Source organism: Anas platyrhynchos, chromosome 26 (assembly GCF_047663525.1).
Source record: "Anas platyrhynchos isolate ZD024472 breed Pekin duck chromosome 26, IASCAAS_PekinDuck_T2T, whole genome shotgun sequence".
In the NCBI taxonomy this organism is placed as follows: Eukaryota; Metazoa; Chordata; class Aves; order Anseriformes; family Anatidae; genus Anas; species Anas platyrhynchos.
In genome coordinates this window covers 1,855,141-1,880,126 of record NC_092612.1, presented here as the reverse complement: position 1 = coordinate 1,880,126, position 24,986 = coordinate 1,855,141, and the positions used below count along the sequence as shown (strand labels likewise).

The 24,986-nt window shown below is 64.9% G+C and overlaps 1 protein-coding gene across 1 annotated transcript; it reads left to right on the top strand.

Annotated features, from left to right (window-relative positions):
- The first annotated feature begins 283 nt into the window (after positions 1-283).
- On the top strand, positions 284-22,930 carry KIRREL1 (kirre like nephrin family adhesion molecule 1). Its single transcript, XM_038167901.2, has 15 exons — positions 284-549; positions 14,219-14,368; positions 15,010-15,159; positions 16,030-16,210; positions 16,313-16,463; positions 17,386-17,491; positions 17,604-17,752; positions 17,860-17,987; positions 18,073-18,199; positions 18,287-18,387; positions 18,506-18,704; positions 18,797-18,904; positions 19,499-19,638; positions 19,744-19,821; positions 20,825-22,930. The coding sequence occupies exons 2-15, from the start codon at positions 14,322-14,324 to the stop codon at positions 21,299-21,301; spliced, it is 2,142 nt and encodes a 713-aa protein (XP_038023829.2). The 5' UTR covers positions 284-549; positions 14,219-14,321; the 3' UTR covers positions 21,302-22,930.
- Positions 22,931-24,986: the final 2,056 nt, after the last annotated feature.

Here is a 24,986-nt window from a genome sequence, read left to right as displayed (position 1 = left end):
GCCACGCATGCACACGCACAAACACGCGTGCACGCGCCTGCACACGCATGCACACGCATGCACACTCATGCACACGCATGCACACTCGTGCACACGCGAGCAACTCCAAGGTCCCACGCGCGTCCAGGCGCAACCCTCGGGTGCGCACCCCTCCCGTCGTGCAAAAAGCCGCCCCCCCGCGCCCCCCCAAGGCTCGGGCCCCCTCTCGCCCCCCCGCCCCCGCTCCCCCCTCCCCAACTTTCCCGAGTTGCCGCCCCCGGCCCGGCCCCGCCCCGCCGGCAGCGCGCACTCCGGGGCGGCGCGGCACGGCTCGGCACGGCTTTGCACGGCTCGGAGCGGCTCGGCACGGCTCGGAGCGGAGCCACCGCAGCCCGCGGCCCTTCCCCGGCCCCTGCCCGGCCGGGCCATGCTCTAGCAGCGGCGGCGGGGTCGAGCGGGGCGGCGGGGCAGCGGCCCCCCCCCGCGCCCCCTGCCCGCAGCGCGGCCGGGACGGGAGCATGCGGATCCTCTTCCTCTGCCTCCTGACTCTCGCTGACTCCTACGGGCAAGGTAAGAGCCGGGCAGGGGGGGGCACCGAGGAGCCTGGCACGGCTCGCGGGGCACGGCTCGGCTCGGCTCGGCTCTGCCCGGGGCTGGGACCCGGCTCCGGACCCGCGCGGTGCCGCCGCGCCCCGCTGGGATGCGCCCGGCTCCGGCCAAGGGAGCCCGCGGCTGGATCCTGGGGGGGGCTGCCGAGGCTAAGGGGGGGCCGGGCACGGTCTTGGGGGAGCCCCCCCAGCGGGGGCTGGGATCCCGGGTTTGTGCTCGTGGACCCCGGCTGGGGAGCCGCGTCCCCGGGTTGGCACCAAACGGACCCCCCCTTGTTGCGTCCTGATGCAGCCCGGGGTGGGCTCTGCTTTGGGGCAGGGCCCCCCCGGTTTCGGCCCCGCTGGATGTCCCCCGGTTGGGGCCGTGCCCCCCCGCAGGGGTCCTGCCCCCCCCCCCCCCCCTCCACCCCCGGTCCGGTCCCGCTGGAGCCGGGGTGAGGCCGGAGGAGATGGGGGCCGGGGGGGCCGCGGCGCTCGGACGCAGGAATTTGTCGGTGCTGGGGCAGGCGGGGGGGGACCCGGCAGCTCTGGGGACCCCCACAATAGGGGGGGACGTGTGGGGGGAACCCGGCCTGGACGTGGCGATGCTGGCCGAGCCGTCCGTCTGTCCGTCCACCCAGGAGATGTCCGTGAGAGGGGGCGAGCGCCGGGGGCAGCCGGGACCCCCAGCTCCCAGCCTGGGCAGCGCTCAGGAGCGGGGCTGGGGACAGCGTGGGGCACCCCCTTTCCCCCCCCCCCCACCTCGTTTTAGGGGCTTGCTGCAACCCAGGGGTCACCCGAGCCCCCCCACGTCCCTACATGACCCCCCCCAAATGACCACACGGAGCCGTCGAGGGAAACTGAGGCACGAGGCACCGCGTGGCCAAGGTCACGCAGAGGGGCTGGGGGCAGCCCCGGTGCCCCCCCGGCCACCCCAACCACCAGCAGGGCCCCACAGCACGGGCACCGTGCGTGCCACCAAGCTGCTGGGGTCTCAGCTGGGGTGTCCCCCCCTCCCCTGTGTCCCCCCAAATGGCACGGGGGGGGGTCGGTGCGTGGCCGGGCGCTCGAGGGCATTGCCCTGCGCCGAGCCAGCCCCCCCCCCCCCCCTTGCACGGCCTCCGGGTCCTTCCCTGCTGCAAAATCCAATCTAATTTTTAATTAAGGGGGCGGCGTTGCTAAGATGCCAGGAACAAAAATGAGTCGAACGGGGGGGTTTTAAAAGGAGCAAGCAAAGCCTCTTAGAGGGCCGGGGCTGGGGGGGGGGGGGGGTCGATCCCAGGCTCCCCCGCGCAGGGCTCGGGGAAGCACCGCGGGGCTCCGCTGCCCTCCCAGGAACAAAAGCGCCCGCACGGTGCCATGTGCATCGCGCTGGCCTCGCCGCAGGGACGAGCTGGATGGGCTGTGAGGATGGGGACAGGGGGGGCAACACCCCCCCAGCATCCCCCAGTCCCCCCCAGTCTGAGCGGCCCCGTCCCGCCACCGTCCCCATCTCGCTCCGGCCACCGCCAAGTTGCGCTTCTGCCTCCCCGTGGCCCCTCTCCAAGGTGGGATGCTTGGGGATTTAGGGGTTGGGGGGGGGGAGCAAAATCTGGTGGGCTCCCCCCCACCTGGAGCCAGGCGTGTGGGTGCCGGGGGGGGGGGGGGGGGTCTGTGCCATTCATGGAGTTCCACCCGCTCACACAAAGATGTTGAATGGGTTTCATCACTCTTCATTTCTCACTAAATAATTTTCTGTATCTTATCTAAATGAAACCCATTATTCTTCCCCCCGTTTCAATCACTCGCTGTGATTGCGCCTCAAATTGAAATATTTATTCATTTTCTGGGCGATTCTTCTTCTCCTTCTCTCTGTGGGTTGTTGTGTGTGGTGCTTTTTTTTTTTTTTTTTTTTTCTCCTCTTTCCCTCCCTTCTTCCCTCCCAAGGAAGAGCAGCGAAATTGAAACAGCGGAGAGATGGCGGCGGGGGGCTCGTCCCGGGGTTCTGGTGCCGGTGGGGCTGAGCTGAGACCCCACAAGCTCCCTGCACACCCTGGGGGAACGTGGCTGAGCCCCGGTGCCTTTGGAGCCCTCACCCCTGGGTGCATCCCTGGTAAAGGGGCAGGAGTGGCACCGGGCGCTCCGAGGTCAGGCCGGTCCCTCTGGTCCCCGTGCTGGTGCCTTTTTTTGGGTGGGGAGCGGGTTCAGGGCTGTGGTCCCACCACCCCGTGCCCCTACAGGCACCCCAGGGTGATGCCAACCACCCCGGTGCAGCACCAGCATCCCACAACATGGGGCTGCCCTGGGTTTTTGGGGCAGGAGGGACGGTGCCGGGGCACGGGGCCACCCTTCTTGTGGCTGGGCGGGGGCTGCACCCCAAATCTGGCTGCTGGAGACGGGTGGAGGCGAAGGGGTCTCGGTGGTTGTGGGGGGCTGCTGGGGGTGGTAGTGGGCACCTGCCCGTGCTCCCCCCCCGGGGCCATGGTGGCTCGGCTCCCCGCGTGCCGTGATGGGATTTGGGAGCTGACCGTCATCTGCTGCGGGGTAATAAAAACCCCCGGGAGAGCTCCCGAGCTGCAGGGTGGTGGCCGGGGAGGGTGGGAAGGTGGCCCCGGTCCCCGTGGGTGGGGGGTGCCAGCGCTTGGCATCGCCCCCCCTCTGTGGGCACAGGGGGAGGCTGGGGATGTTCGGGGAGTGAAGGAGCCACCGGTGGCTTTGGGGCATCCCCAAAGCCCTGCACACCCCCTTCACCCACCCGCAAAGCCCCGTGCCACACTCAGCGTGATCCTACAGCGCGCATGGACCCCTGCCAGCTGTCCCCAGTGTCCCCTCTGGGTCACCGTGATTGTCCCCATCACCCTGCAGTCCCCAGAACACCTCGGAGGAGGAGAGGGAGCCCCAAAGGGTCACCGAGCATCCCCCCAGCCCCGCAGTGAGGGGGACCTGGGGGTGGCACCCCCAGCCCCGCACTTTGCCACCTCCCAGTTCCCCGCAGCGCCCTTCAGCGATCCCAGTTTGGCCAAACTGGGATCAAAGCAGCCTGGGATTAAGGTGCTTAAGCGCAGGGGGAGGGGGCTGGCAGCATGGGGGACCCCCGGGTGCTCCCCCGTGGGGCTCCAACACCGGCACGGAGAGTGGACGGGGGCTACGTGGGGCGGGTGGGGAGGGTCCCGACCTCCCCAGGAACCCCAAAGCCGCTTTGTGAGCGCCGGGGGTGCCGCGGTTTGGTGCGGGGTCCTGCCCCGAACCCCTGGCACATCCCATACAGAAGGGGCCGGATCCTGCCCCAAAACACAGCGAGCCCCAGCTCAGCCCCACAGCGGGGCCGGGGCAGCTTTTGGGGCCGGCGGGGACGGATCCTGCCCCGGCAGCCACGGCCCCGTGCCGGGACTTGCCTGGGCCGCCCGTGCCAGGGCTGAATCGGCCGCTCCCCAGCTGGGGCCGTGGTTTAGTGCCGGGGAAGCATCCCCCGGGGGGGGGACACAGCGGCCCCATCTCGCTCCCCTCCTCGCAGCCTCCTGCCCGTTCCCTGTAGGGCCCCCACCTCCGGCCGTCCCCCCGCCCGCGGTGACCTCCGGCACCCTCCTCTCCGAGGTGAGAGCGGGGTCGTCGGCCACCTCCGCCCCACCGACCCGAGCCGAGCGGCATTAATGACATCCCCAGCTTTAATTCGAGCTTGATTTAATCCCGAGCCAGCTTTCCGCCTGGCCCCGAGCCCACCTGGGCGCTCTCACCACCCCCCATTTGGGCACCCATGGGTGCTCACCCCATCCTTGGGGCCACCAGCCCCATGGCACCCACCTCGCCACCCTGCGGGGATGGACGGGGACCACCACGGCCCCAAGAAGCCCCCCGCTGTCCCCTCGGTGTCCCCTGCACCTGTGGGACCCCGGTGGCCCCGTGGGGTGTCCGGCAGGGACGCAGCCCCCCCAGCAGCGCGGGCGGCGGGGGGCTCGTCGCTAACTCCCCATAAAGGTTCCCCTAATTGCTTGCCTTACCTCAGGTTTTATCATCAAAGCATCCGTTATTCCCTCTCCAGCCTCCTTTTCTTTTTATTATCTCTTAATTAATCACTCCAGCTTTCACACTTAGCAGATAATTACAGTCTCCTGGGTGCACGGCTCATTTTCATAACCTCCTGCTCCCAGCCGGGGGTGGGCACGGCGCGGGAGGGCACCGGGGGGTGTGTTGGTGAGGGGGGGGACACCGAAGGGACCCGTCCTGCGCCCGCAGCGGGACCGTGGCACCCTTGGGTGCCCGCAGCCCCACCTGGAAATTGAACATCGGGGCTGAAAATTGACGGCGAGGGGGGCAAAATCAGGCAAAAGCCATCGTGTGGAGTGCCGGGGGGGGGCATGGGGTGCTGGGGGTCCGGGTGGGAGGAGGAGGGGGCTCGGGGCAGAGTTAAGGGGATGGAGGGAGCCGAGCGCGCAGCGGGGTCCGGGCAGGGGGCTCGGAGCAGGGTGGGGGGCTCGGAGCCGGCCAGGAGAGGACCTGGGGTTGGGGGATGGATGGGGGGGGCAGGAGGGGGTTCGAGGAGCCGAAACCCTCGGAAAAAGGCGCAGGGAAGGGAAAAGGGGGGGAGCGAGGCCTTTTTCTGCAAGGGCTGGAACATAATGGGCTGCCAGCGCTGCCATGGCAACGGGCGGATTATGATCCAAATGGAAATCAAAATAAGAGGTGGGGGGGGGTGGGGGGGGAGAAGAAGAAGAAGAAGAAGAAGAAAAAAAAAAAAAAAGCGAAAAGAGTGGAGTAAAAAGGAGGAGGGGAGGGAAAAACAACTTTTATTTCAAACCCGAGAGCGGCCGTGCGCCGTGCGGGGGTTGCCATGGGAACGGGGGAGGAAAAAAAAAATTAAAAAAAATTAAAAAAAGGAGCAAAAATCACGCAGGCGGGCGTGCGAGGGGGCGCGCGTGGGTGCACGGGGGTGCACGTGCCCGGCTGGGTGTGCGAGGGGCACGAGGGGACCCCGGCGGTGACACCCGGAGCATCCCCGGCCCCCGCTCCCTCGCCTCCTTGCGACGCCCTTCCCGGGGGATTTGGTGGGAAAAGGGAGTTTTTGGGGGCGGCCAGGGGGGGTTTTGGGGGGTTTTGAGGTGCACGAGGCTCGGCCCGGGGTTGGGGGGTGTTGTGGGGGCTTGGGGATGGGGTGGGGGGCACGGCGGGTGGATGGGGGCTGGGGGTGACAGAGGGGGGTGACAAGGGTTGGGGACGGCTTCTGCCAGGGATTTTTGGCAGAGATTTGGGGGAAACTGAGGCACGGGGCCTCGGGGAGGGCTGTGGGGCCAGGGCTCTGCACGCAGCGTGGCCAAAGCGAACGGGGAGCACCCCAAAAAATCCAGGGGCACCCCAAAAAGTGCCTGCGCCCCCCTCCCTCCGCCCCGTGCCAGCCCCTGCCCGTTGTGGGATCGGGGATTCGGGGCCGGGCGCGGGGAGCTGAGGGTTAAGGCCGGGTTTCCTTTCTCTCCCTCTTCTTCCAGAGAGCCTTGGCAGGAAATTCCTCAAATTCCAGGCTTGTAGGATCATTGCTGGGCTCTGACCGCAGGAGCGCAGCCAGGGCTGCTCCAGCTTCTCCTTTGCGGGACTCGCAGGGGCCGGCGGCGAGGGGGGGGCTCCAGGGCGGCCCCCACGGTGTTCCCATGTTGCCACCCCAAGGGGACCCCGGCACTGGGGTCAACCCCATTTGGCCAAGCTGGCCTTGGTGGGCACAAAGCCCCACGGGACCCCCTCGTGTCACCGCCCCGGGGGTGCTGGCGGGGGGCGGGTGCCCTTCAGACCCCCCCACCCCACCCCATTCCCCACCCAGGACCCCAAATTTTTTGGTGGTGGCCACGGGGTCGGGGCGGGCTGAGATTCCTGCCCCTATTTTCTGGAGCGGAGGGGGAAGGGAGCGAGGGGCCATGAGGAGGGGGGGACAACAAGGGTGCCCCCCCCCCAAAAAAAAAAACCCTTGTGGTTTCAAAGGGGTCACCGCGCCCCAGTCGAGGTTTCCACCGAACCCCCCCTTTGCCAGGGGGTGAGCCCAGCACCCCAAAACGAGCTGGATTTACCCAGCACCAGGATAAATTCGAGGGGGGGGGTCCTGCCCCGTGGCACCGGGGGGGTCCCATCCCCATCCCTCGGCATGGGGCCGCTCTGCCCCATCCTCTCGGGGCCCCGTATCGGAGGCTGGCGCTCCCAGCTGCTCGTCCCGATTCAATGTGAATGATAATCCCATTATTAAGAGATGTCTCATTAAGACATCTGTAACGAGAGCGCTTACCAGCAGCTCGGTGGAAGGGTGCCAGCCCCGTTTAAATATTTCTTTCCCCTCCATTAATGATTAGGGAATTTGGTTTTTCTTTTTTTTTTTTTTTTACTTTTTTTTTTTCCCCCTCTTTCCCAAAGAAGAAGTCCCCTCCCCCCCGGCGCGCACACACAAACAAAAGTCTTAATTAGACATTGTTCCTAACAGGGATATTACACAAATTAATTAAACTCAAGCCAATAAACAGCCCTGCTCCGTAATTCTGACAGCCCCAGAAATGAAGAGGAAATAACGAGGGCAGAGGCGCCGCCAGCTCCCGGCTCGCCCATGGGTGGGGGGGACGGGGGCACCCTGGGACCCCCCCCCCCCGTGGGGGGGGAGCAGCGGCCGCACATCTGCAGCCCAGGCCTTTGTGCAAAGGGCAGCGAGGGGAGGAGGAGGAGGAGGAGAAGGAGGGGGCTGGGGTGCGAAGGCTGAGCCGAAATGCACGGAGCCCGGCATGGGCACACTCGGGGAGGGTGCACGTGGCTGCATGTGCAAGGACACACACGCACATGCATGCACACACCCGTGCACACATGCACACACCCATGCACGCATGCACACACACAGGTGTGCACGTGAACATGGCCTGCGCTCATGCTTGCAGCTCCTGTGCATGCACACTGCTGGGCTGTGCACACCCGTGCAAGAGGTAAAGTTGGTGCACACATGCACACACTCATGTGCATGCACTGCTGTGCAAGCAAGCATCCAGTGCATGCACACACACACACACATGCACGCATGCACACACACGAGTGTGCACGTGAACATGGCCTGCGCTCATGTTTGCAGCTCCTGTGCATGCACACTGCTGGGCTGTGCACACCCGTGCAAGAGGTAAAGTTGGTGCACACACGTGCACACACTCATGTGCATGCACTGCTGTGCAAGCAAGCATCTGGTGCATGCACACACACGTGCATGTGCTCCCGTGCAAGCATCTGGTGCATGCACACACACGTGCACGTGGTCCTGTGCAAGCATCTGGTGCATGCACTCATGCACACACACACGTGCACGCACACACACTCCTGTGCAAGCATCTGGTGCACGCACACTTGTACACGTGCACATGGTCCTGTGCACACACACACACTCGGTGCAAGCAAGCATCTGGTGCACACACACTTGTCCACACATGCACACGTTCCTGTGCATGCATTTGCACACCCATGCACACTCTTGTGCACACTCTTGTGCATGCACAACGCCGTTGCACACTCGCTCCTTGCAGCCTCTGCACCCCGCTGCGGCCCCTCGCTCCGTGCCCGCCGGCCGTGCCCGGCCCCCCCGTGCCCCCCAGGCGCGCCGAGCCTTTGTCTTTCTGCCTGGCTGCCCCCTTTGAGGGGCCGAGGGCCCTGAAAGGCGCCGAGGTTCTCACACAAACGGCGGCGGCCTCGGGGCAGGGCAGGTGGGGGGGAGATGGAGACCCCGGCCCCAAGGCGCTGGAGGGGGCTCGGGGCTCCTGGGGGCACCGGGGTCCTGCAGGTGTGATTGCTTTGGGGGGCTCAGGGGGACTGTGGGGACCCCTAAAGCAGGGTCCTGCCAGGATCAGCCCTTGGAGAGCCGTGGGACGGCGCCTTGGGGTCGGCACCGAGTGCTGTGGGGCAGCAGAGGGGTCCCCAGGGGGGTCTGGGGGGTTCCAATGGGGAATCTGCGGGGGCAGCAACGGGATTTTTGTGGGACAGCAGGAGAGTTCCCATGGGGCAGCAGCGGGGAGGCAATGGGGTTCCAATGGGATGGCTGTGGGCTTCCCATGGGGAAACAAATGGGGTTCATATGGGGGAAAAGTGGGGCTCCAGGGGCTCCCCACAGGGCAGCAAGAAGCCCCCAAACCCCCCACCCCAGCCCCCTGGTGCACGAAGGGGCAGCGGGGTGGCCCCATGGGGACCCTGGCCCCGCGTCCCCCCCCCCAGCCCAGCTCGTTTGCCATAAGGCAATAAAGCACTTCATTTATCCGCTTCTCTATTTTCTCCCTCTCCCTGCCCGACGCTGGTTTATATTTTATTGGCATCTTTGCTGCGCTGAAAGTAATGTAATTACGAGGGGAATTTATATGTTGTTTCGTAAGTCGGGAGTTCATTTTTTTTGTATTATTATTATTAGGTGGGGAATATTTAAGGCTCCTCAGGAACGAAAAATAGAACCCAATTCCACCGCGTCATCTCCCCCGGTATTTATGCCTCTTCCCAACGAGGTTTCAATTGAAAATTGCTCCGTATGTTCCCAGCGCCGCCTTATTTTCTCCCCGTGTCTCATCACGAGCCGGTGCCTCCTCTCCTCTTCATCCCTCCGGGTCCTCTGCCATCGCTCGTGGCATTTTGGGGCTGTCACAGCCGTCCCCAAATCCTTGCCTTGCGCATCCCTTATCAAGGCGCCTTCCCCGTGCCTCAGTTTCCCCAAAAAAGGTGCCTTGCGGGGGGGGGGCAGCAGGGTGGTGGGGCTGTGCGTGTCCCCCCCCCAAGGCTCTCCTCCTGCCGTCCCCAGCAGCGCAGGCGTCCCCGCTGCGGTGACACTGATGGGCTGTGACACGGCGGGAGGTGCTGGCCGCCTGCGCGGCGGCGAGGCGCCCGTCTCCTGCCCGGGAGGTAATCGAGGTGGAATATTTGATCGGCCGGGAAATGAGCTGCTAAATTTGTTGTGAGATTGGTGTCACAAGCAATCGCCGCGGCGCTCCTCGGCTGCGGGGGGGGGGGGGGGGACGGCAGCGGCGGGGAGCGAGGGGACCCCGCGGGTTGGGGACACCAAGGGTGGGGGGGGGCTGGAGGAGCCGGTGGCGCTCCAGCTGCTTCGGTGGCACGGGGGGCACGGAGATGTCCCCGGTGCAGATGTCCCCGATGCAGATGTCCCCGATGTGGAGATGTCCCCAACGCAGATGTCCCCGATGTGGAGATGTCCCCGATGCGGAGACGGCCCCGATGCGCACCCCTCGTGCCGCTGCCCCCCCGGGGACGCCGCGCCTGGTGGCACGGCCAAGGTCACCGTGGCCAGGGCGCGGGGAGGACGGCGGGGACCCGGCGTGCCCGAAGGCGGCGGGGAGGAGGGGAACCCATCTCCTCCTCATTTGTTTTTATAATTCTGCCTTTTAAAAAATGAAAATAACTGGAGCATCCCTTCCCCGGAGAGGTTTGCTACCACCAGCTTCGGCAGCGGGAAGCGGAGCGGGGAGGTGGGGAGGGGGAGAGGCAACGGAGAGGCCCCCGCCAGCCCCGTGCCAGCCCCGCGGGGACGCTGGGGACACCCCGGGGCCACTCCCCGAGATGGCGGCGAGGGGCAGGGCTGGATGCGGCCCCGGCCCTGCCGTCGGCCGCCCTGGTGCCTCCCAGCCTGGCGCTGGGCGCGTGCCAGCGATGCGCTGGCGTCATATGATGGTGGTGAAATACTTTCCGTTCCTGCTGGGACGGGAGGGCCGGGAGCGGAGCCGGGGTCCTGGCTCTGGAGGGAGCCACTGGGGGGGGAAAATGGGGACAGGGGTGGGGACGGGGACAGGGATGGGGATAGGGACAGGGATGGGAATGGGGACAGGGATGGGAATGGGGACAAGGGACAGGGATAGGGACAGGGACAGGGATGGGGACGGGAACATTGATGGGGACAGGGACAGGGATGGGGACGCTGGCATAGGGGGTGCAGGAGCTGCTGCGGGATTCAATTACCGAGGAATTAAAGGATGGTAATATTCAATTAACGTCAATCAGAGCGGGATTAGAGGCAGGAGATGTTGTCGGATGGGTGGGACGCGGATTGGATGGGGTTGAGCTTGGGGCTGATGAAGGAGCGGGGCGCACAGATTGGGGCTGTGGCCCCAAATGGTGCCGTTGGCATTGGGATGGGCACCCCAGCATCCTCACCCCGTACCCCAACATCGTCCTGCCGTACCCCAGCATCGTCCTGCTGTACCCCAATGTCCTGGCACCGCCTTCCCATCAGCGTTCCCATCCTGTTGCCCACCCCTCCGGCCACGGTAGCGTTAAAAAAGCGAAGGGGAAAGGAGAAGAAAATAGAAGAGGGCATTGAGTGACTTCAAACAAGGAGCGGAAGCGGCTCCTCCTGCCAAGACGCTTTCCGAGCGCGCGGCTCGCGCTGTTCCCGGGCAGCGCCGTCTTGCTGGGGTAATCGCAGCGAAGCAGCCTCATAAATTGTTGATGGCAACGGGGACCCTCTCTAGCAAATATCAATTTGCTGGCTGCGAGCTGTGGGCGAGCGTGCTGCCGGGCTGGGCTGCCACCCGGGTGCCCGTCCCCGCTGCTGTCACCCGCCCGTGTGGCACGGGGACACGGGGACGCTGCGGGAGCAGGGTGGGGGCATCCCCAGCCGCAGGGTCCCCTCTGCCCCAAGCTTCATCCCAGCTCCCATCCGTGCTCCCTGTGGTCCTGGGGTGGGTTTGGGGCTGTGGCTGCCACCCTGGGTTGGGGACACGCGCGTGGGGCTCCGTCCTTGAGGCCACCACCAGCCACCCGTGTCCCTGCCCCGAGCCGCAGCCGACTTGAGCAGAAAGCCCCAAATTGCCGGAGCCTAAAATAGCTGCTGCTCCTCGGCAGATGGGGCGGGAGGACGGCAAAGTGCCAGGCTCGATCACGTCTCCGCTCCGCCGCGTCCCCCGCCAGCCGCGGCACCCGCCCGCTGCACGGGCACGATGGCACCCGCGGGCTGCGCGTGTCCCCCCCTCCATCTCCCAATTTTGGGGACACGGTGACACCGCCGGCAGCCCCGTGCCTCGGTTTCCCCACTCTGGCAGTGCCCGAGGTCCATGCGTGGCACCGTCCGGGGGATTTTTGGGGCCGGCCACAATGCTTGCGCTTTTTTCCATCCCATTGCCTCGTGCTGGGTGACAAGTGGCTCGGGGCGCCGGCACCGGGGCGGTGACAGCGCGGTGACAGCGTGGGGGCAGAGGGGGCACGGACGGCAGCGTGGATGCAGCCAGCAGCGTGTCCCAGGGATGGGGACAGGGCGATGGGGACAGGGACGGGGACAGCGATGGCCCCGGCTGCAGCAGCCACCCGCGGCCCCGTCCTCCCTCCCGTCTCTCCCTTTCCGCTCTGCCGGGCAGGGCCACAAGGAAGCCAAATCCTCTTTTCTCTCCCACAGAATAAAACCAGTGGAGGGTGGGATTTTTTTATATATATATATATTTTTTTTCCTCCCCGTGTATTTTTATTTTTCCCCCCCCCCAATATAAATAGAAGCGACCAGCTTGGGAAGAGGAAAGGGGAAAGGCTTAAATTTAAAAGCGGTGAGAAGAGGAAGGGGAGGAGGGAAGAGAGATAAAATAATAAAAAAAAAAAAAAAAACTCGAGCGCGGAGAGATTTAGCTCCATCTGAAAGCTGTCAGCGCGAATAAAAAGCTTTTCTTTGAACCCTGAGTTTAATAGCGAGAGGAGAGAGAGGGAGATTGGAGCACCAGCCCCAGGGCTTAATCAGACCTTCATTTGATAAATAGAGGGAGACAGGGCCGGGCGTGTGGCTGGGGCCCCGCCGGGTCCCCCCCGCGTGCCCGGGCACCCACGGGTGGGCACAGGCTGGGGGCGCACCCCCGGCACCCCGCGGCCGTGCCCTGGGGATCTGTGGGCTCCTTGGCACAACGTCAAGGACCCGCCGCGGCGAGGGACGCGCGGTGCTCGCTGTGCTGGGGCCGAGCCCCCCCCCCGCATCGTCCTGCACCAGACTAAACAGCGGCGGGGACGGGATGGGACTGGGATGGGACTGGGATGGGACTGGGATGGGGATGGGGATGGGGATGGGGATGGGGATGGGGATGGGGATGGGGATGGGGATGGGGATGGGGATGGGGACGGGGATGGGGATGGGGATGGGGACGGACAGGACGGTTCCTGCAGGGTGGGGGGCTTCTTCCCACTCCTGCACACGCGTGTGCACGCCCGTGCGCCCCTCTTTGGCGTCCTGCGGGTGCCACCGGGCGCTCTGTGTCACCCCACAGTGGCCCTGTGCTGGCCGTGGGTCCCCGCTGTCTGTCTGTCTGGCGGCCGCAGCCCCCCCCCCACCCCGCGCTGCCTGCCCCCCCTTCCCCAGCTCTGATCTTCCCCCACGCCCACCTCTCTCCAGGCACCTTCCTCTTTGATCTCCGCTCTGCTTTTTTATTCCCCCCCCAGCTCCATCCCTCCCCCCGCCTCTCCCATTCTCTCCTTTCCCTTTATCTCCCTCCCTCCCCCTGTCCCTGCTCCCGCTCCTCTCCCAAAACGCTGCTGTGGGGGGGACACGGGGCAGGGACATCTGAGTGTCCCCAGCCACCCCCTCCATGCCCAGGGCCCCGTAGCCGGCTGGGGGCACCCCGGGGTGGGGATTTGGGATGCCCACGCGGGTGGGATGTGACCAGGGGACACTGGTAGTGACCGTCCCTGAGTCACCGCGGGTCCTGGTGGGCTCTGCGAGGGGCTGCAGGGCTGGGTGCCCCTTCCTCAGCACCCTGGGGTGCCCAGTCCATGGGTCCTGGGGTACCGGGTCCTGGGGTGCCCCCATCCTGGGGATTTGGGGATGCCCTAAGACATGTGCGGGCTGGGGGGGTCTCTCCAAGTGCCTGGGGGCGATGCTTTGGGGTTGGTTCCTGGTGCTGGGGCACAGCCAGAGGGTGCTGGGGGGATGTGGGGAGCTGCTGGGGGCTTTGGCTGCAGGATCAAAGGCAGAGGGGGCTCAGAGCACCCGGCTCTTGGGGACAGAGCACACGCTGGGGACACAGAGCGCACGGTGCCGTGCCATGCCGTGCCGTGCCATGCTGAACTGTGCCGTGTTGTTCTGTGCCATAACGTGCTGTGCCGTGCCGAATTGTGCCGTGCCAAACTGTGCTGTGCCGAGCCGTGCCGAGCTGTGCCGAGCCGTGCCAGGCCTCGCCGGGCCACGCAGGCGGAGGCAGGGCTGGGGACTTAGCGGCAGCTTCGTTATCTGCAGCTCGCTCATCCCCAGAAGGGATTTCTGCCTCCCCCTCTCCCGCTCCACAGCGGAAATCATTTGAATATTTTAGCAAGAGGCTTTCAAAGGGGGGGGGGAGGCGAGCACGGGGGAGGGAGAGGCAGCTCCCCTCTGCCACCCCAGGGGGGCCCGAAACGCCCCTCACCCCGCTGTCCCCGTGCTCCCCAAGCGGGTTGGGACCCCGGTGTGCCCAGTTCCCCCCCCGCACACGCATGTGACACCACCACACGCGTGTGACACGCACCCCGCGCTCCCCCCGCTGCCCTCCCGGTCAATGCCCGCTCACCGCGTGACGGCCGCGGCACCACGGGGACACAACCTGGGGGGCTGGGGACGGCGCTGGGGACCCCGGTGCTGGCGGTGCCGGCACAGCCCAGTGCCACCAGTATGACGGAGCACTGGGCGCTGTGGTGCGGGGCGCCCTGGGCCGTCACCGATCCCCGTCCCACGTCCCCAGCGGCGCAGACGCGGTTCGTGGAGGAGCCGGAGGACCAGACCGTGGTGGCCGGCCAGAGGATCGTCCTCTCCTGCGTGGTGCTCAACTACTCCGGGATCGTGCAATGGACCAAAGACGGGCTGGCCCTGGGGATGGGGCAGGGCCTCAAAGGTACCCGGGGGAGGCTCAGGGGGTATTATGGCCTCTGCGGTGCCGTAGCCCCCATTTCCCAGCTCCGTGTGCCGTAGTGAAGCTCTGGCAGGGTCTGGGCGCTGCTCTCTGCTCCTTGGTGCGCGCACCGCGGGCCCTGCGTGGACCGGGGATCCTGCATGCGTTGGGGTCCTGGCATGTGTTGGGGTCCCTGCATGTATTGGGATCCCTGCATGTATTGGGGTCTTGCACATATTGGGGTCCTTGCTCATGTTGGGGTCCCTGCACGCCCAGGGATCCCTGCACACATTGGGGTCCTTGCACCCCTTGGGGTCCCTGCATGTATTGGGGTCCCTGCACACATTGGGGTCCCTGCATGTCCTGGAGTCCCTTCATGTATTGGGGTCCCTGCACGCACAGGGTCCCTGCACACTTTGGGGTCCTGCACACACCACAGTCTTGTCCCTGCGCCCATGTCCCTGCACATCCTGAGGACCCCCCAGTGTCCCAGGGATACCACATGTACCCCACACATCCAGAGCTGGCACCGGGCGGCGACCAAACCCCCATCCCCGGCGAACCGGGCTCAGAAATTTGGGTGCACGGGGAGCACCCAGGGGGTCCCGTCCCCTCGGCGCTCACCCCGCTCCGTGCCCCCCCAGCCTGGCCGCGTTACCGCATCGTGGGCACGGCCGACTCGGGCCAGTACAACCTGGAGATCAGCGACGCCGAGCTCTCCGACGACGCCGTCTACGAGTGCCAAGCGACCGAGGCCGCGCTGCGCTCGCGCCGGGCCAAGCTCACCGTGCTCAGTAAGGAGCCCGGATCCCCCCCCATTATCCCCAGGTCCCCCCCAAACCCCTCCTGGACCCCCCCCCGAGCCAGCCCAGGCAGGCGCAGGGAAGGGGCTGCCGGTGCGTGCGCCGCCGCCTCCCCCTTGCCTTGCCTCCAGCAGCCCGGCTGTGCCATTATCTTTAATGCCTTAATCTATATTCACGCCGTGCCTGAGTTACGGGACCTACGAGTGCAGTAACTTTGATTTCCCCGACTTTTGTGTCTTGTAAAAAAAAAAAAAAAAAAAAAAAAAAAAGATGCTGCCGGAGCCGCAGCGGAAATGTTGCATGAACGGGGTTTTTGGGGCGGATTTCTTGCTTTTCTTAATTTATTTTTTTTTTCCCCTCTCTTTCTCCTTCTTCCCCTGGCGTTGAAATTCCCATTAGAAAGGCAGGAGATAAAAGGCGCGCGGGTGGGAGCTGTGGCTGGGGGCACCGAGCTGTGCCCGGGGGGGTCCCCCCCAACTCCTGCCGAGCTCAGGGGGTCCCCCTGTGCCCCCCCCCCAATGTGGGGCTCACATAGGGCAGAGGGCTCCTAGGATGGGGGGTCCCCATCAGCCATTCCTCCTGCACCCAGCCAGCACCCGGGGGCGCTTTGCAAGCAGCCCAGCCCCTCCCTCAGCACAGCACGACCCCGCCAAACCCCCCCAGTTCCCTTCTCCCCAAGAGCCCAGCCCTGATAAATCAGTTTCAAATCGAGGTTTTAGCTCCTCAGTTTGGCATTTGTGGAGGGCCCCCGGTGTCCCCAGTGTGCCCCTGGTGTCCCCAGTGTGTCCCCGGCATCTCCAGTGTGCCCCCAGTGTCCCCACTGTGTCCCCGGTGTCCCCACTGTGTCCCTGGTGTCCCCAGTTCGCCCCCTGTCCCCTCTGCAGTCCCCCCCGAGGACCCCACCATCGACGGAGCCCCCGAGATCCTGCTGCGCGCGGGGACACCCTACAACCTGACGTGCCGGGCGCGCAGTGCCAAGCCCGCCGCCACCATCGTCTGGTACCGGGACGGGCTCCAGCAGGACGGAGCCATCACCACCACGGTACCGGCCGTGTCCCCCCCCCATTCAGCCCCCCCTCGGCCCCTCCGTGGCCCCGTGCGGTGCCGGAGATGACCACGGACCCCGTCCCCTTCTCCCTTTCAGGAGGTGCTGGCTGACGGCAAGCGGGAGACGACGACCAGCCAGCTGGCCATCAACCCCACCGACCTGGACATCGGCAGGGTTTTCTCCTGCCGCAGCACCAACGAAGCCATCCCGGCGGGGAAGGAAACCTTCGTCAAGCTCAACGTGCACCGTGAGTCCACGATGGGGGCAGAGGGGACGGAGGGGATGGGGACGTGGCACGGGGACGTGGCACACGGGTGTCACCGGCGCAGAGCGAGGAGCTTTCAGGGTGCGGGGTGTTGTGGGGTGCCAGGGGGCTCCCAGCCCCGTGGTTTAGGGCTCCCCAAATGGTGTCTGGGTGGGTGGGGGCTGAGGTTGCACCCGCTGGGTTCACCGGAGCCGGGCTGTGCCGGCGTCAGGCGGGGGCCAGCTGGGGACGGCGCGGTGAACACCGACCTCCAGTGGCTGCTGCGGGAAGGGTCCATGGCCACGGTGGGCACCCAGAGATACCAGGGATGGAGGGTGCCTGCTTGTGGAAGGGATGGGGGGTACCCAAATCTGTCAGGGATGCTGGACACCCATATCTAGAAGAGATGTGGGGCACCCAAATCCATCAGGGATGGTGGGTGCTTGATTCTGGAAGGGATGGGGGGCACCCAAATCCATCAGGGATGGTGGGTGCCTGATTCTGGAAGGGATGGGGGGCACCCAAATCCATCAGGGATGCTGGGTGCCTGCTTCTGGAAGAGATGTGGGGCACCCAAATCCATCAGGGATGGTGGGTGCCTGATTCTGGAAGGGATGAGGGGCACCCAAAGCAGTCAAGGATGGTGGGCACCCATAGCTTGAAGGGATGGGGGGGCACCCAAAGTGGTCAGGGATGGTGGGCACCCACTTCTGGAAAGGATGCCATGCACCCAGATCGATCAGGGATGCTGGGCACCCCAAAAGACCATCGCAATTTCGGGGCTCTCTCCCCGTGCCGTGCCCAGCACACGGGGCCGGGTTTGCTGCGCCGGGCCGGGGGCTTCTCCCCTCGCCCCCCTTCTCTCTCTCTCTGCCACGCTGAGCCCGCCCCAGCGGCCGCGACGGCTCCGTCCGCCTTCCCGCAGATCCCCCGACTGTCACCCTGTCCATCCAGCCCCAGACGGTGCAGGAGGGCGAGCGGGTCGTCTTCACCTGCATGGCCACCGCCAACCCCGAGATCAAAGGCTACAGGTGAGGAGGACCCGGGGACCCTTTTTGGGGGGGGCTCCCCAAGACCTCCAGGCTCGGACCTCGGGGCCGGGGGCTGGGGGGGTGCTGAACCCGGGGTCTGCGCTCCCCCCAGGTGGGCCAAAGGGGGGGTGATCATCGAGGAGGCCAAGGAGAACAAGTACGACACGCAGGTGGACTACACCTTCTTCACGGAGCCCGTGTCCTGCGAGGTGCACAACGACATCGGCAGCACCAACGTCAGCACGCTGGTGGACGTGCACTGTGAGTGGGGCAGCCCCCCGCCCCCCCAGCCCCCCAACAACACCCCCGAGACCTCCCCCCCACACACACCCCAGGGCTGCCCCCAACCCCTCCCCTCTCCCCTCCAGTCGCCCCTCGCATCATGGTGGCCCCCAAGCCCACCGTCACCGACATCGGCTCCGACGTGACGCTGACCTGCATGTGGTCCGGCAACCCCCCGCTGACCCTCACCTGGACCAAGAAGGAATCCAACATGGTACTGAGCCGGGGGGGCTCAAAGAGGGGCCGTGCCCACCCCCGCCAACCCTCCTGAGCCCCCCCCCCTTTGCCCCCCACCCAAGGTGCTGAGCAACAGCAACCAGCTGTACCTGAAGTCGGTGACGCAGGCGGACGCGGGGCAGTACATCTGCAAAGCCATCGTGCCCCGCATCGGCGTGGGCGAGCGCGAGGTCACGCTCTACGTCAACGGTGAGCGGAGAGGTGGGGGCGATGGGACCCCCACCAAGGTGCCAACGGGTTTTGGTGACCCCTCCCCGCTTGGCGTCCTTCCCGCAGGGCCCCCCATCATCTCCAGCGAGGTGGTGCAGTACGCGGCGCGCGGAGACCGCGGCAAGGTGGAGTGCTTCATCGGCAGCACGCCGCCACCCGACCGCATCGTGAGTGATCCAGGGGGCTCCGTCCCCATCCCCGTCCCCATCCCCGTCCCCATCCCCGTCCCCGTCCCCATCCTCATGGGGGGCACGGAGAGGCGCTGACGCAGCCCCCCTTTGCCAGGCCTGGGCTTGGAAGGAGAACGTTTTGGAGGCAGGGACGCTGGAGCGCTACACGGTGGAGAGGACCAACACGGGCAGCGGGGTCTTGTCCACCCTCACCATCAACAACGTGATGGAGGCCGATTTCCAGACCCACTACAACTGCACCGCCTGGAACAGCTTCGGGCCGGGCACCGCCATCATCCAGCTGGAGGAGAAAGGTACCGGGGACACGGTGACATGGCCACCACCGCCACCGCCGCGCCACCCAGTCCCGGCTCACGGCCCCCCGCGTCCTCTCGTCCCCCTGCAGAGGTCCTGCCCGTGGGCATCATCGCCGGGGCCACCATCGGGGCCAGCATCCTCGTCATCAGCTTCCTCGTGGCGCTCGCCTGCTTCCTGTACCGGCGTCGGAAAGGGAGTGAGTGGGGGACGGGGACACCATGGATGGGGATGGGGACAACATGGATGGGGACAGGGAAACTGGGATGGGGACGGGGATGGCATGGATGGGGACAGGGACACCACGGATGGGGATGGGGACACAACAGATGGGGATGGGGACAACATGGATGGGGACGGGGAAACCAGGATGGGGACAGGGAAATTGGGATGGGGATGGGGACGCTGTGGATGGGGACAGGGATGCCATGGATGGGAACGGGGACACCACGGATGGGGATGGGGACACCACAGATGGGGACGAGGACACCACGGATGGGGACAGGGACACCACAGATGGGGATGGGGAAACTGGGATGGGGATGGGAACGCCATGGATGGGGACAGGGACACAATGGATGGGGATGGGGACACCACGGATGGGGACGAGGACACCACAGATGGGGATTGGGACACTGTGGATGGGGATGGGGAAACCAGGATGGGGTTAGGGTGCCATGGATGGGGATGGGGACACCACAATGGGGACGGAGACACCATGGATGGGGACAGGGTAGGGGGACCAGCCAGGCTGTGCCCCCTCCGTGCCACCTCCGTCCCCGCGCGTCCCCAGGTCGCAAGGACGTCACCCTGCGCAAGCTGGACATCAAGGTGGAGACGGTGAACAGGGAGCCGCTGACGCTGCACGCAGACCGGGAGGAGGACACGGCCAGCGTCTCCACCGCCACCCGCGTCATGAAGGCCATCTACTCGGTAGGGGACGGCCCCCGGTGGGGTCACACCGTGGGCAGGGCTGCCGGACCCTGTGGGGTGGGAGCGGGGAGGGAATGAGGCCGGCTGTCCCCGCTTCTCCTGCAGTCCTTCAAGGATGACGTGGACTTGAAGCAGGACCTGCGCTGTGACACCATCGACACCCGCGAGGAGTACGAGCTGAAGGTCTGGAACTGGGGGTGGGGTGGGGTGGGGTGGGGTGATAATGGGGTGGATACGGGGGATGGGGAAAGATTGGGGATGGGATTGGGATGGGATGGGATGGGATGGGATGGGATGGGATGGGATGGGATGGGATGGGGTGAGAATGGGGTGGGGATAGGGGAGGGGCAAAGATTGGGGATGGGGAAGGATTGGGGATGGGATTAGGATGTGAATAAGGATGGGGAAGGGGATGGAGATTGGATGGGATGGGGATGGGATGGGATGGGATGGGATGGGGTGGGGTGGGGTGAGGATGGGGTGGGTATGGGGGATGGGGAAAGATTGGGGATGGGATTGGGGTAGGGATAGGGATGGGGATGAGGTGGAGATGGCAATGGGGATGGGATGGGATGGGATGGGATGGGATGGGATGGGATGGGATGGGATGGGGTGGGGTGGGGTGGGGTGGGGTGGGGTGGGTATGGGGGATGGGGAAAGATTGGGGATGGGATTGGGGCAGGGATAGGGATGGGGATGAGGTGGAGATGGCAATGGGGATGGGATGGGATGGGATGGGATGGGATGGGATGGGATGGGATGGGATGGGATGGGATGGGATGGGGTGGGATGGGGTGGGGTGGGGTGGGGTGATAATAGGGTGGGTACAGGGGATGGGGAAAGACTGGGGATGGGATTGGGGTGGGGATAGGGATGGGGATGAGGTGGGGATGGCAATGGGGATTGGATTGGATGGGATGGAATGGAATGGAGTTGGGATGGGATGGGATGGGATGGGATGGGATGGGATGGGATGGCAGAAGGTTGGGAGGGGATGGCTGGCACGGGATGGGGATGCAGACGAGGATGAGGATGGCCTGGAGATGGGGACAGGAACAAGCACAAGAAAGGGGACAAGAAAACAAGAATGGGGCATGAGAAAAGAGCAGCTCGGAGGCGAGAAGGCACCAGATCCTCGCCCACCCCACCCCACCCACCCTCTTACCACCCCCCCACACCCCCCCAGGACCCCACCAACGGCTACTACAACGTCCGTGCCCACGAGGACCGCCCGGCCTCCCGCACCGTGCTCTACGCCGACTACCGCACCCCGGGGCCGGGGCGTTACGAGGCTCGGCCCCCCTCCCGCCTGTCCCACTCCAGCGGCTACGCTCAGCTCAACACCTACAGCCGGGGGGGCCCCGCGTCCGAATACAGCACCGAGGGGGCCGCGGGGACCGGGGCCTCCCCGGGGACGACGGCGGGGGGCGAGACGGCCAGCCAGCTGTCCTACGAGAACTACGGGGGTCACGGCGCCTTCCCGGCCGGAGGTGGCTACGGGGGCTACCGGTTGGGCTACGGGCAGCCCCCCAGTTTGGAGCGGGGGCCCTACGACGCCTACGACCCCATGGGCAAGTACGCCAGCGCCACCCGCTTCTCCTACACCTCCCAGCACTCGGACTACGGGCAGCGCTTCCAGCAGCGGATGCAGACGCACGTCTAGGGGTTTTTTGGGGGGGGGGGGCGGCGGGGAAGCCGGCGACTGGCCCCTGATATTCAGGGGTTCATCCTGACCCCCCCCCCTCTCACCCACCCCTCGCCCCGCTTCTCCGTGCGCCGGGTTCCTTCTCTTCGAGCTTCCACTCCCCCCGCTGGGATAGCGGTTGTCTTCGCGGTACCTTCCCAAAAGGGGGTGCGGGGTGGCCCCCCCCCGGCCCCGTGCCCCCCCCATCCCGGCCCCTTTTCCCCCTTCCCGGCTCTGCTGGGAAGGGGGGGGAGCCCGGAGCCTTCCCCGATGGGGGCTCAGCCCCGCACGCCCCGGCCAGCGCCGCCCATCCCGTGGCACCCGTGCGGATGTAGGCGCCGCGTTTGGCTTCTTTTCTCCCCAAAATGCCCCGGCCCAGCCTGTTCCCGTTCCCTGTGCCTTGATTTTTGGGGTTGGCCCACGCTCGGGGCCGGCTCCCTCCCGTCCTTCCATCCGTCCGTCCCACAAAGCCCCCGCTCCCACCCTGCCCCGAGCCGGTGAGCAGGGGGCACCCTGCTCACCCTGGGGGTCCCGGTACGGCGAGACCCCAAAAACGCCCCCAAATCAAGGGGACAGGGGGCCCTCAGTGAATGTATTACAGGGATATGGGATCGGGGCAGCTGCTGGGTGAAGGATTTCGGTCCCCAAATGGGCACCAGGACCCCAGAATAATGGGGACCCCCAAAACAAGCAGGACCCCAATTCCCTCGGGAGCAGGGAGCCGGGCTCTGGCTGGGGCACGAGGGATTTCGGGGGCACTTTGTGAGCTCGATGCTGGGGAGTTTTAGGGGAGGTTTTGGCTTCCCAGCTGCATCCTCCCCAGCCCAGCTCTCGGTACCGGCACCCTACAGATTTGGGGGGGGTCCCCATGGACCCCTGGGATTAGGTACGAGCACCCTCCCCCTGCCTGCCCAGCTCTGCCCTGGGGATCGGGGTGAGCTCGGTGCCCCCCATCCTGCAGAGCCTCCCCCTCCTCTGCCTCCTCTTCCTCCTCGCTGCGGAGCCGGCCCCGCGGCAGGCAGGTACGATTCGGCCGCAGGACGGTTCGGGAAGGAAGGGGCACGGCACGGGGAGGGGGGGGGGGTCCCCAATATCCCAACCCCCCCTTCCCCGTCCCCATCGGGTTAAACCTCGACCCCAAAGGTACTGTCAGGACGGTGCTGAGCCCCCCCCCCACGACCCCCGGCCGTTTCATGCGATGGTGCCTGATTTAACCCCGGCTGTGGCCCCCCCAGATGCTGCACCCCCACCGTTATAGCAATAGCGTCCCGCCGGCCCCAAAAACAAGCCGAAGCTTTAAACTCAACTCCCTGGGGCAGGGGGAGCGGGATCGGGGCCCCCCCCGGCCCCAAAAGGAGCCCAGGGCCAGGCGGCAGCACCCCAGGGCGCGGGGGCGAGCGGGTCCCCTCCTAGCACAGGCTGTTTTAGACCCCCCCCCAATTTTCCTTTCCCCTAGAGACACGTATCTGTGACCCCCGCCCCCCCCCCAAGCCACCGTTTTTTTATTTGTCCTTTTCCTTTTTTTTAAATATTATGTACTATATTTTTAGTCTTAAACACGATATATTATATATATTTAATTTTTTTATATATATATTATAAATATAAATGTTAAAAAAAAAAAAAGAAAGGGCTGCGGTTCGCCTTTGTAGCATCTTGGGGGGTGGGGGGGCTTTGCCAGCGGGGCTGGGGGGGACATGGGACCGGGGGGGGATGATGGAAGGGGGGGTCCCCAGCCACAGCACCCCCCGCGCTGCCTCCATTGACCTATTTTTTTAATTTTTTTTCCCAAGATTTTCATCAGGAGACACTGCCAAGAGGGGGGGTGTGGGGGGCTCTGGCAGCCCCCCCTCACCCAGCCCAGTTTTTATTTCTCCCAGCCCAGGCTGCGCGAAGGGGGCTCGCTCCGTGATTTTTGTTTCCCATCCGAACGCAGCCCTGTTCCTTGGTGCGCTTCCACGCCTGGTTTATTATGCATGAAGCAGGCAATTTGCCCGCTGCTCCCGGGACCCATCTTTAAAACAAAAAGGTGCTTTGTCATCCCTAATGGCTTTTGCTGGAGCGTGGAGCGTGCGGATGGATGGAAGCATGGGGTGGATGCGTGGCGAGATGGATGCGAGGGGAGAGGCGTTAAAACCCCCGCTCTGCCCCTTTTTTCTCTTTTTTTTTTTTTTTTTTTTTTTTTTGCCCTTTTTTCTCTTGCCACGAGCGACTTTTTCTCGCTGGCCCTAGCCCAGGAGCGAGCCACAAATTCACACCTGGAGATTAAATCAGCTCCGAAATCCCAGCCCCGGAGCTGCTTCCACTTTGCTAAAAAGAGGCAGGCGCTGTCTACCCCGGGAAGCACCAACCCTTCCCTCCTCGCCACCCGGCTCATTTATTCCGAGCTGGATTTTAATTTATGCCCCGGGATGGAGCTCGCTCGCCGCCTCCTCTGGGCTCCGAAATCCCTCGCCTGCTCCTTCCTCCCTCGCCTCCCCGCAGCCACGAGGCTGCAGCCTCCAGAAGAGCAGGGGAGGGCGTTGCAGGGCTGGTTTTTTATTTTTATTTTTATTTTTCATTTTTTTATGGGTTCCTGCACGCCAGCCCTCATGGATGCGTTGCACCGAAACGAGGGAACACCCCAAAAATTGGGGGGCGCAGATGAAGCACCGCGGGTCTGGGACGAGAGAAATCACCTTCGGTTTCACCAGGATGTCCCTGACCCCTCAAAGGTGGGGACAACGGAGGGACGGGGCACTGGGGAGCACCCAGGAGCCAACAGGCAGCTGCCTTTGGGTCCTGGGGTTTCCCCCAAACCTGGCTTTGGGTCCTGGGATTTTGGGGTTTCCCCCAAACCTGGCTTTGAGCACCAGGGAAGCAGCCCCCATCACCAGGAGCTCCTGACCAGGGCGGGCACAGCCCCAGCCTCGCTCCCAGCCATCTGACAGCCACGGCAGGTTAAAATTTAAAAAAAAAAAATAATGCAATAAGGGTCCCTCAAGAAAATCCTAATTTGTCTCCCGGAGCCCCAGACCCGCTAATAACACGCTGGAAGCAGAGACACCATCCCCGGCTGTTCCCTCGCCGGCTGTCGTGCTGGAATTTAATCTCAGCCCTCCGCTGCCCAGGTTGGTGATAAAAACAGAATTTGATTTCGTTCCTAATAAATCAGGGGCTCGTGGAGAGGAGGCGGCAGGGGGGCTGGGGGGGCCGGGGCTGAGCTGAGGGAGGGGGTTTGGGGCTGGGCAGGGTGCTATGGGGCAGCCCCATCCCCATTTATCCTCAGAAAGCTGCAAAGCACCGGGAATATTTTTCGCCCCCCCCCCCCTCCCTGAAACCCCCCCCACGGTGTGTCCTGTTATTGTGGTGTTATCCAGGTTGGTTTTTGAGCCAAATCTCTCTATTTTTGCACCAAAAGCAGGGGCAGGGCCACCAGCAACAGAATATGAGGGAGGAGGTCCCTAAGGGGCCCAAAAGGCCCCAAAAGGCCCCCAAAGGCCCCAAAAAGGCCCCAAAAAGGCTCCAAAAAGGCCCCTCGCCCTCACGGAGCAGCAGCACCCCACCACCTCACCGCCCGCCGGCCAGGCGGGCACTAAGCCCCGCCCCTCCCCGCGGCTCCTTTTATACCGGCGGAAATCCCGCGAGATTTCAGCCTGCGCGAGAACGCGGGGAGGGGGTGTCT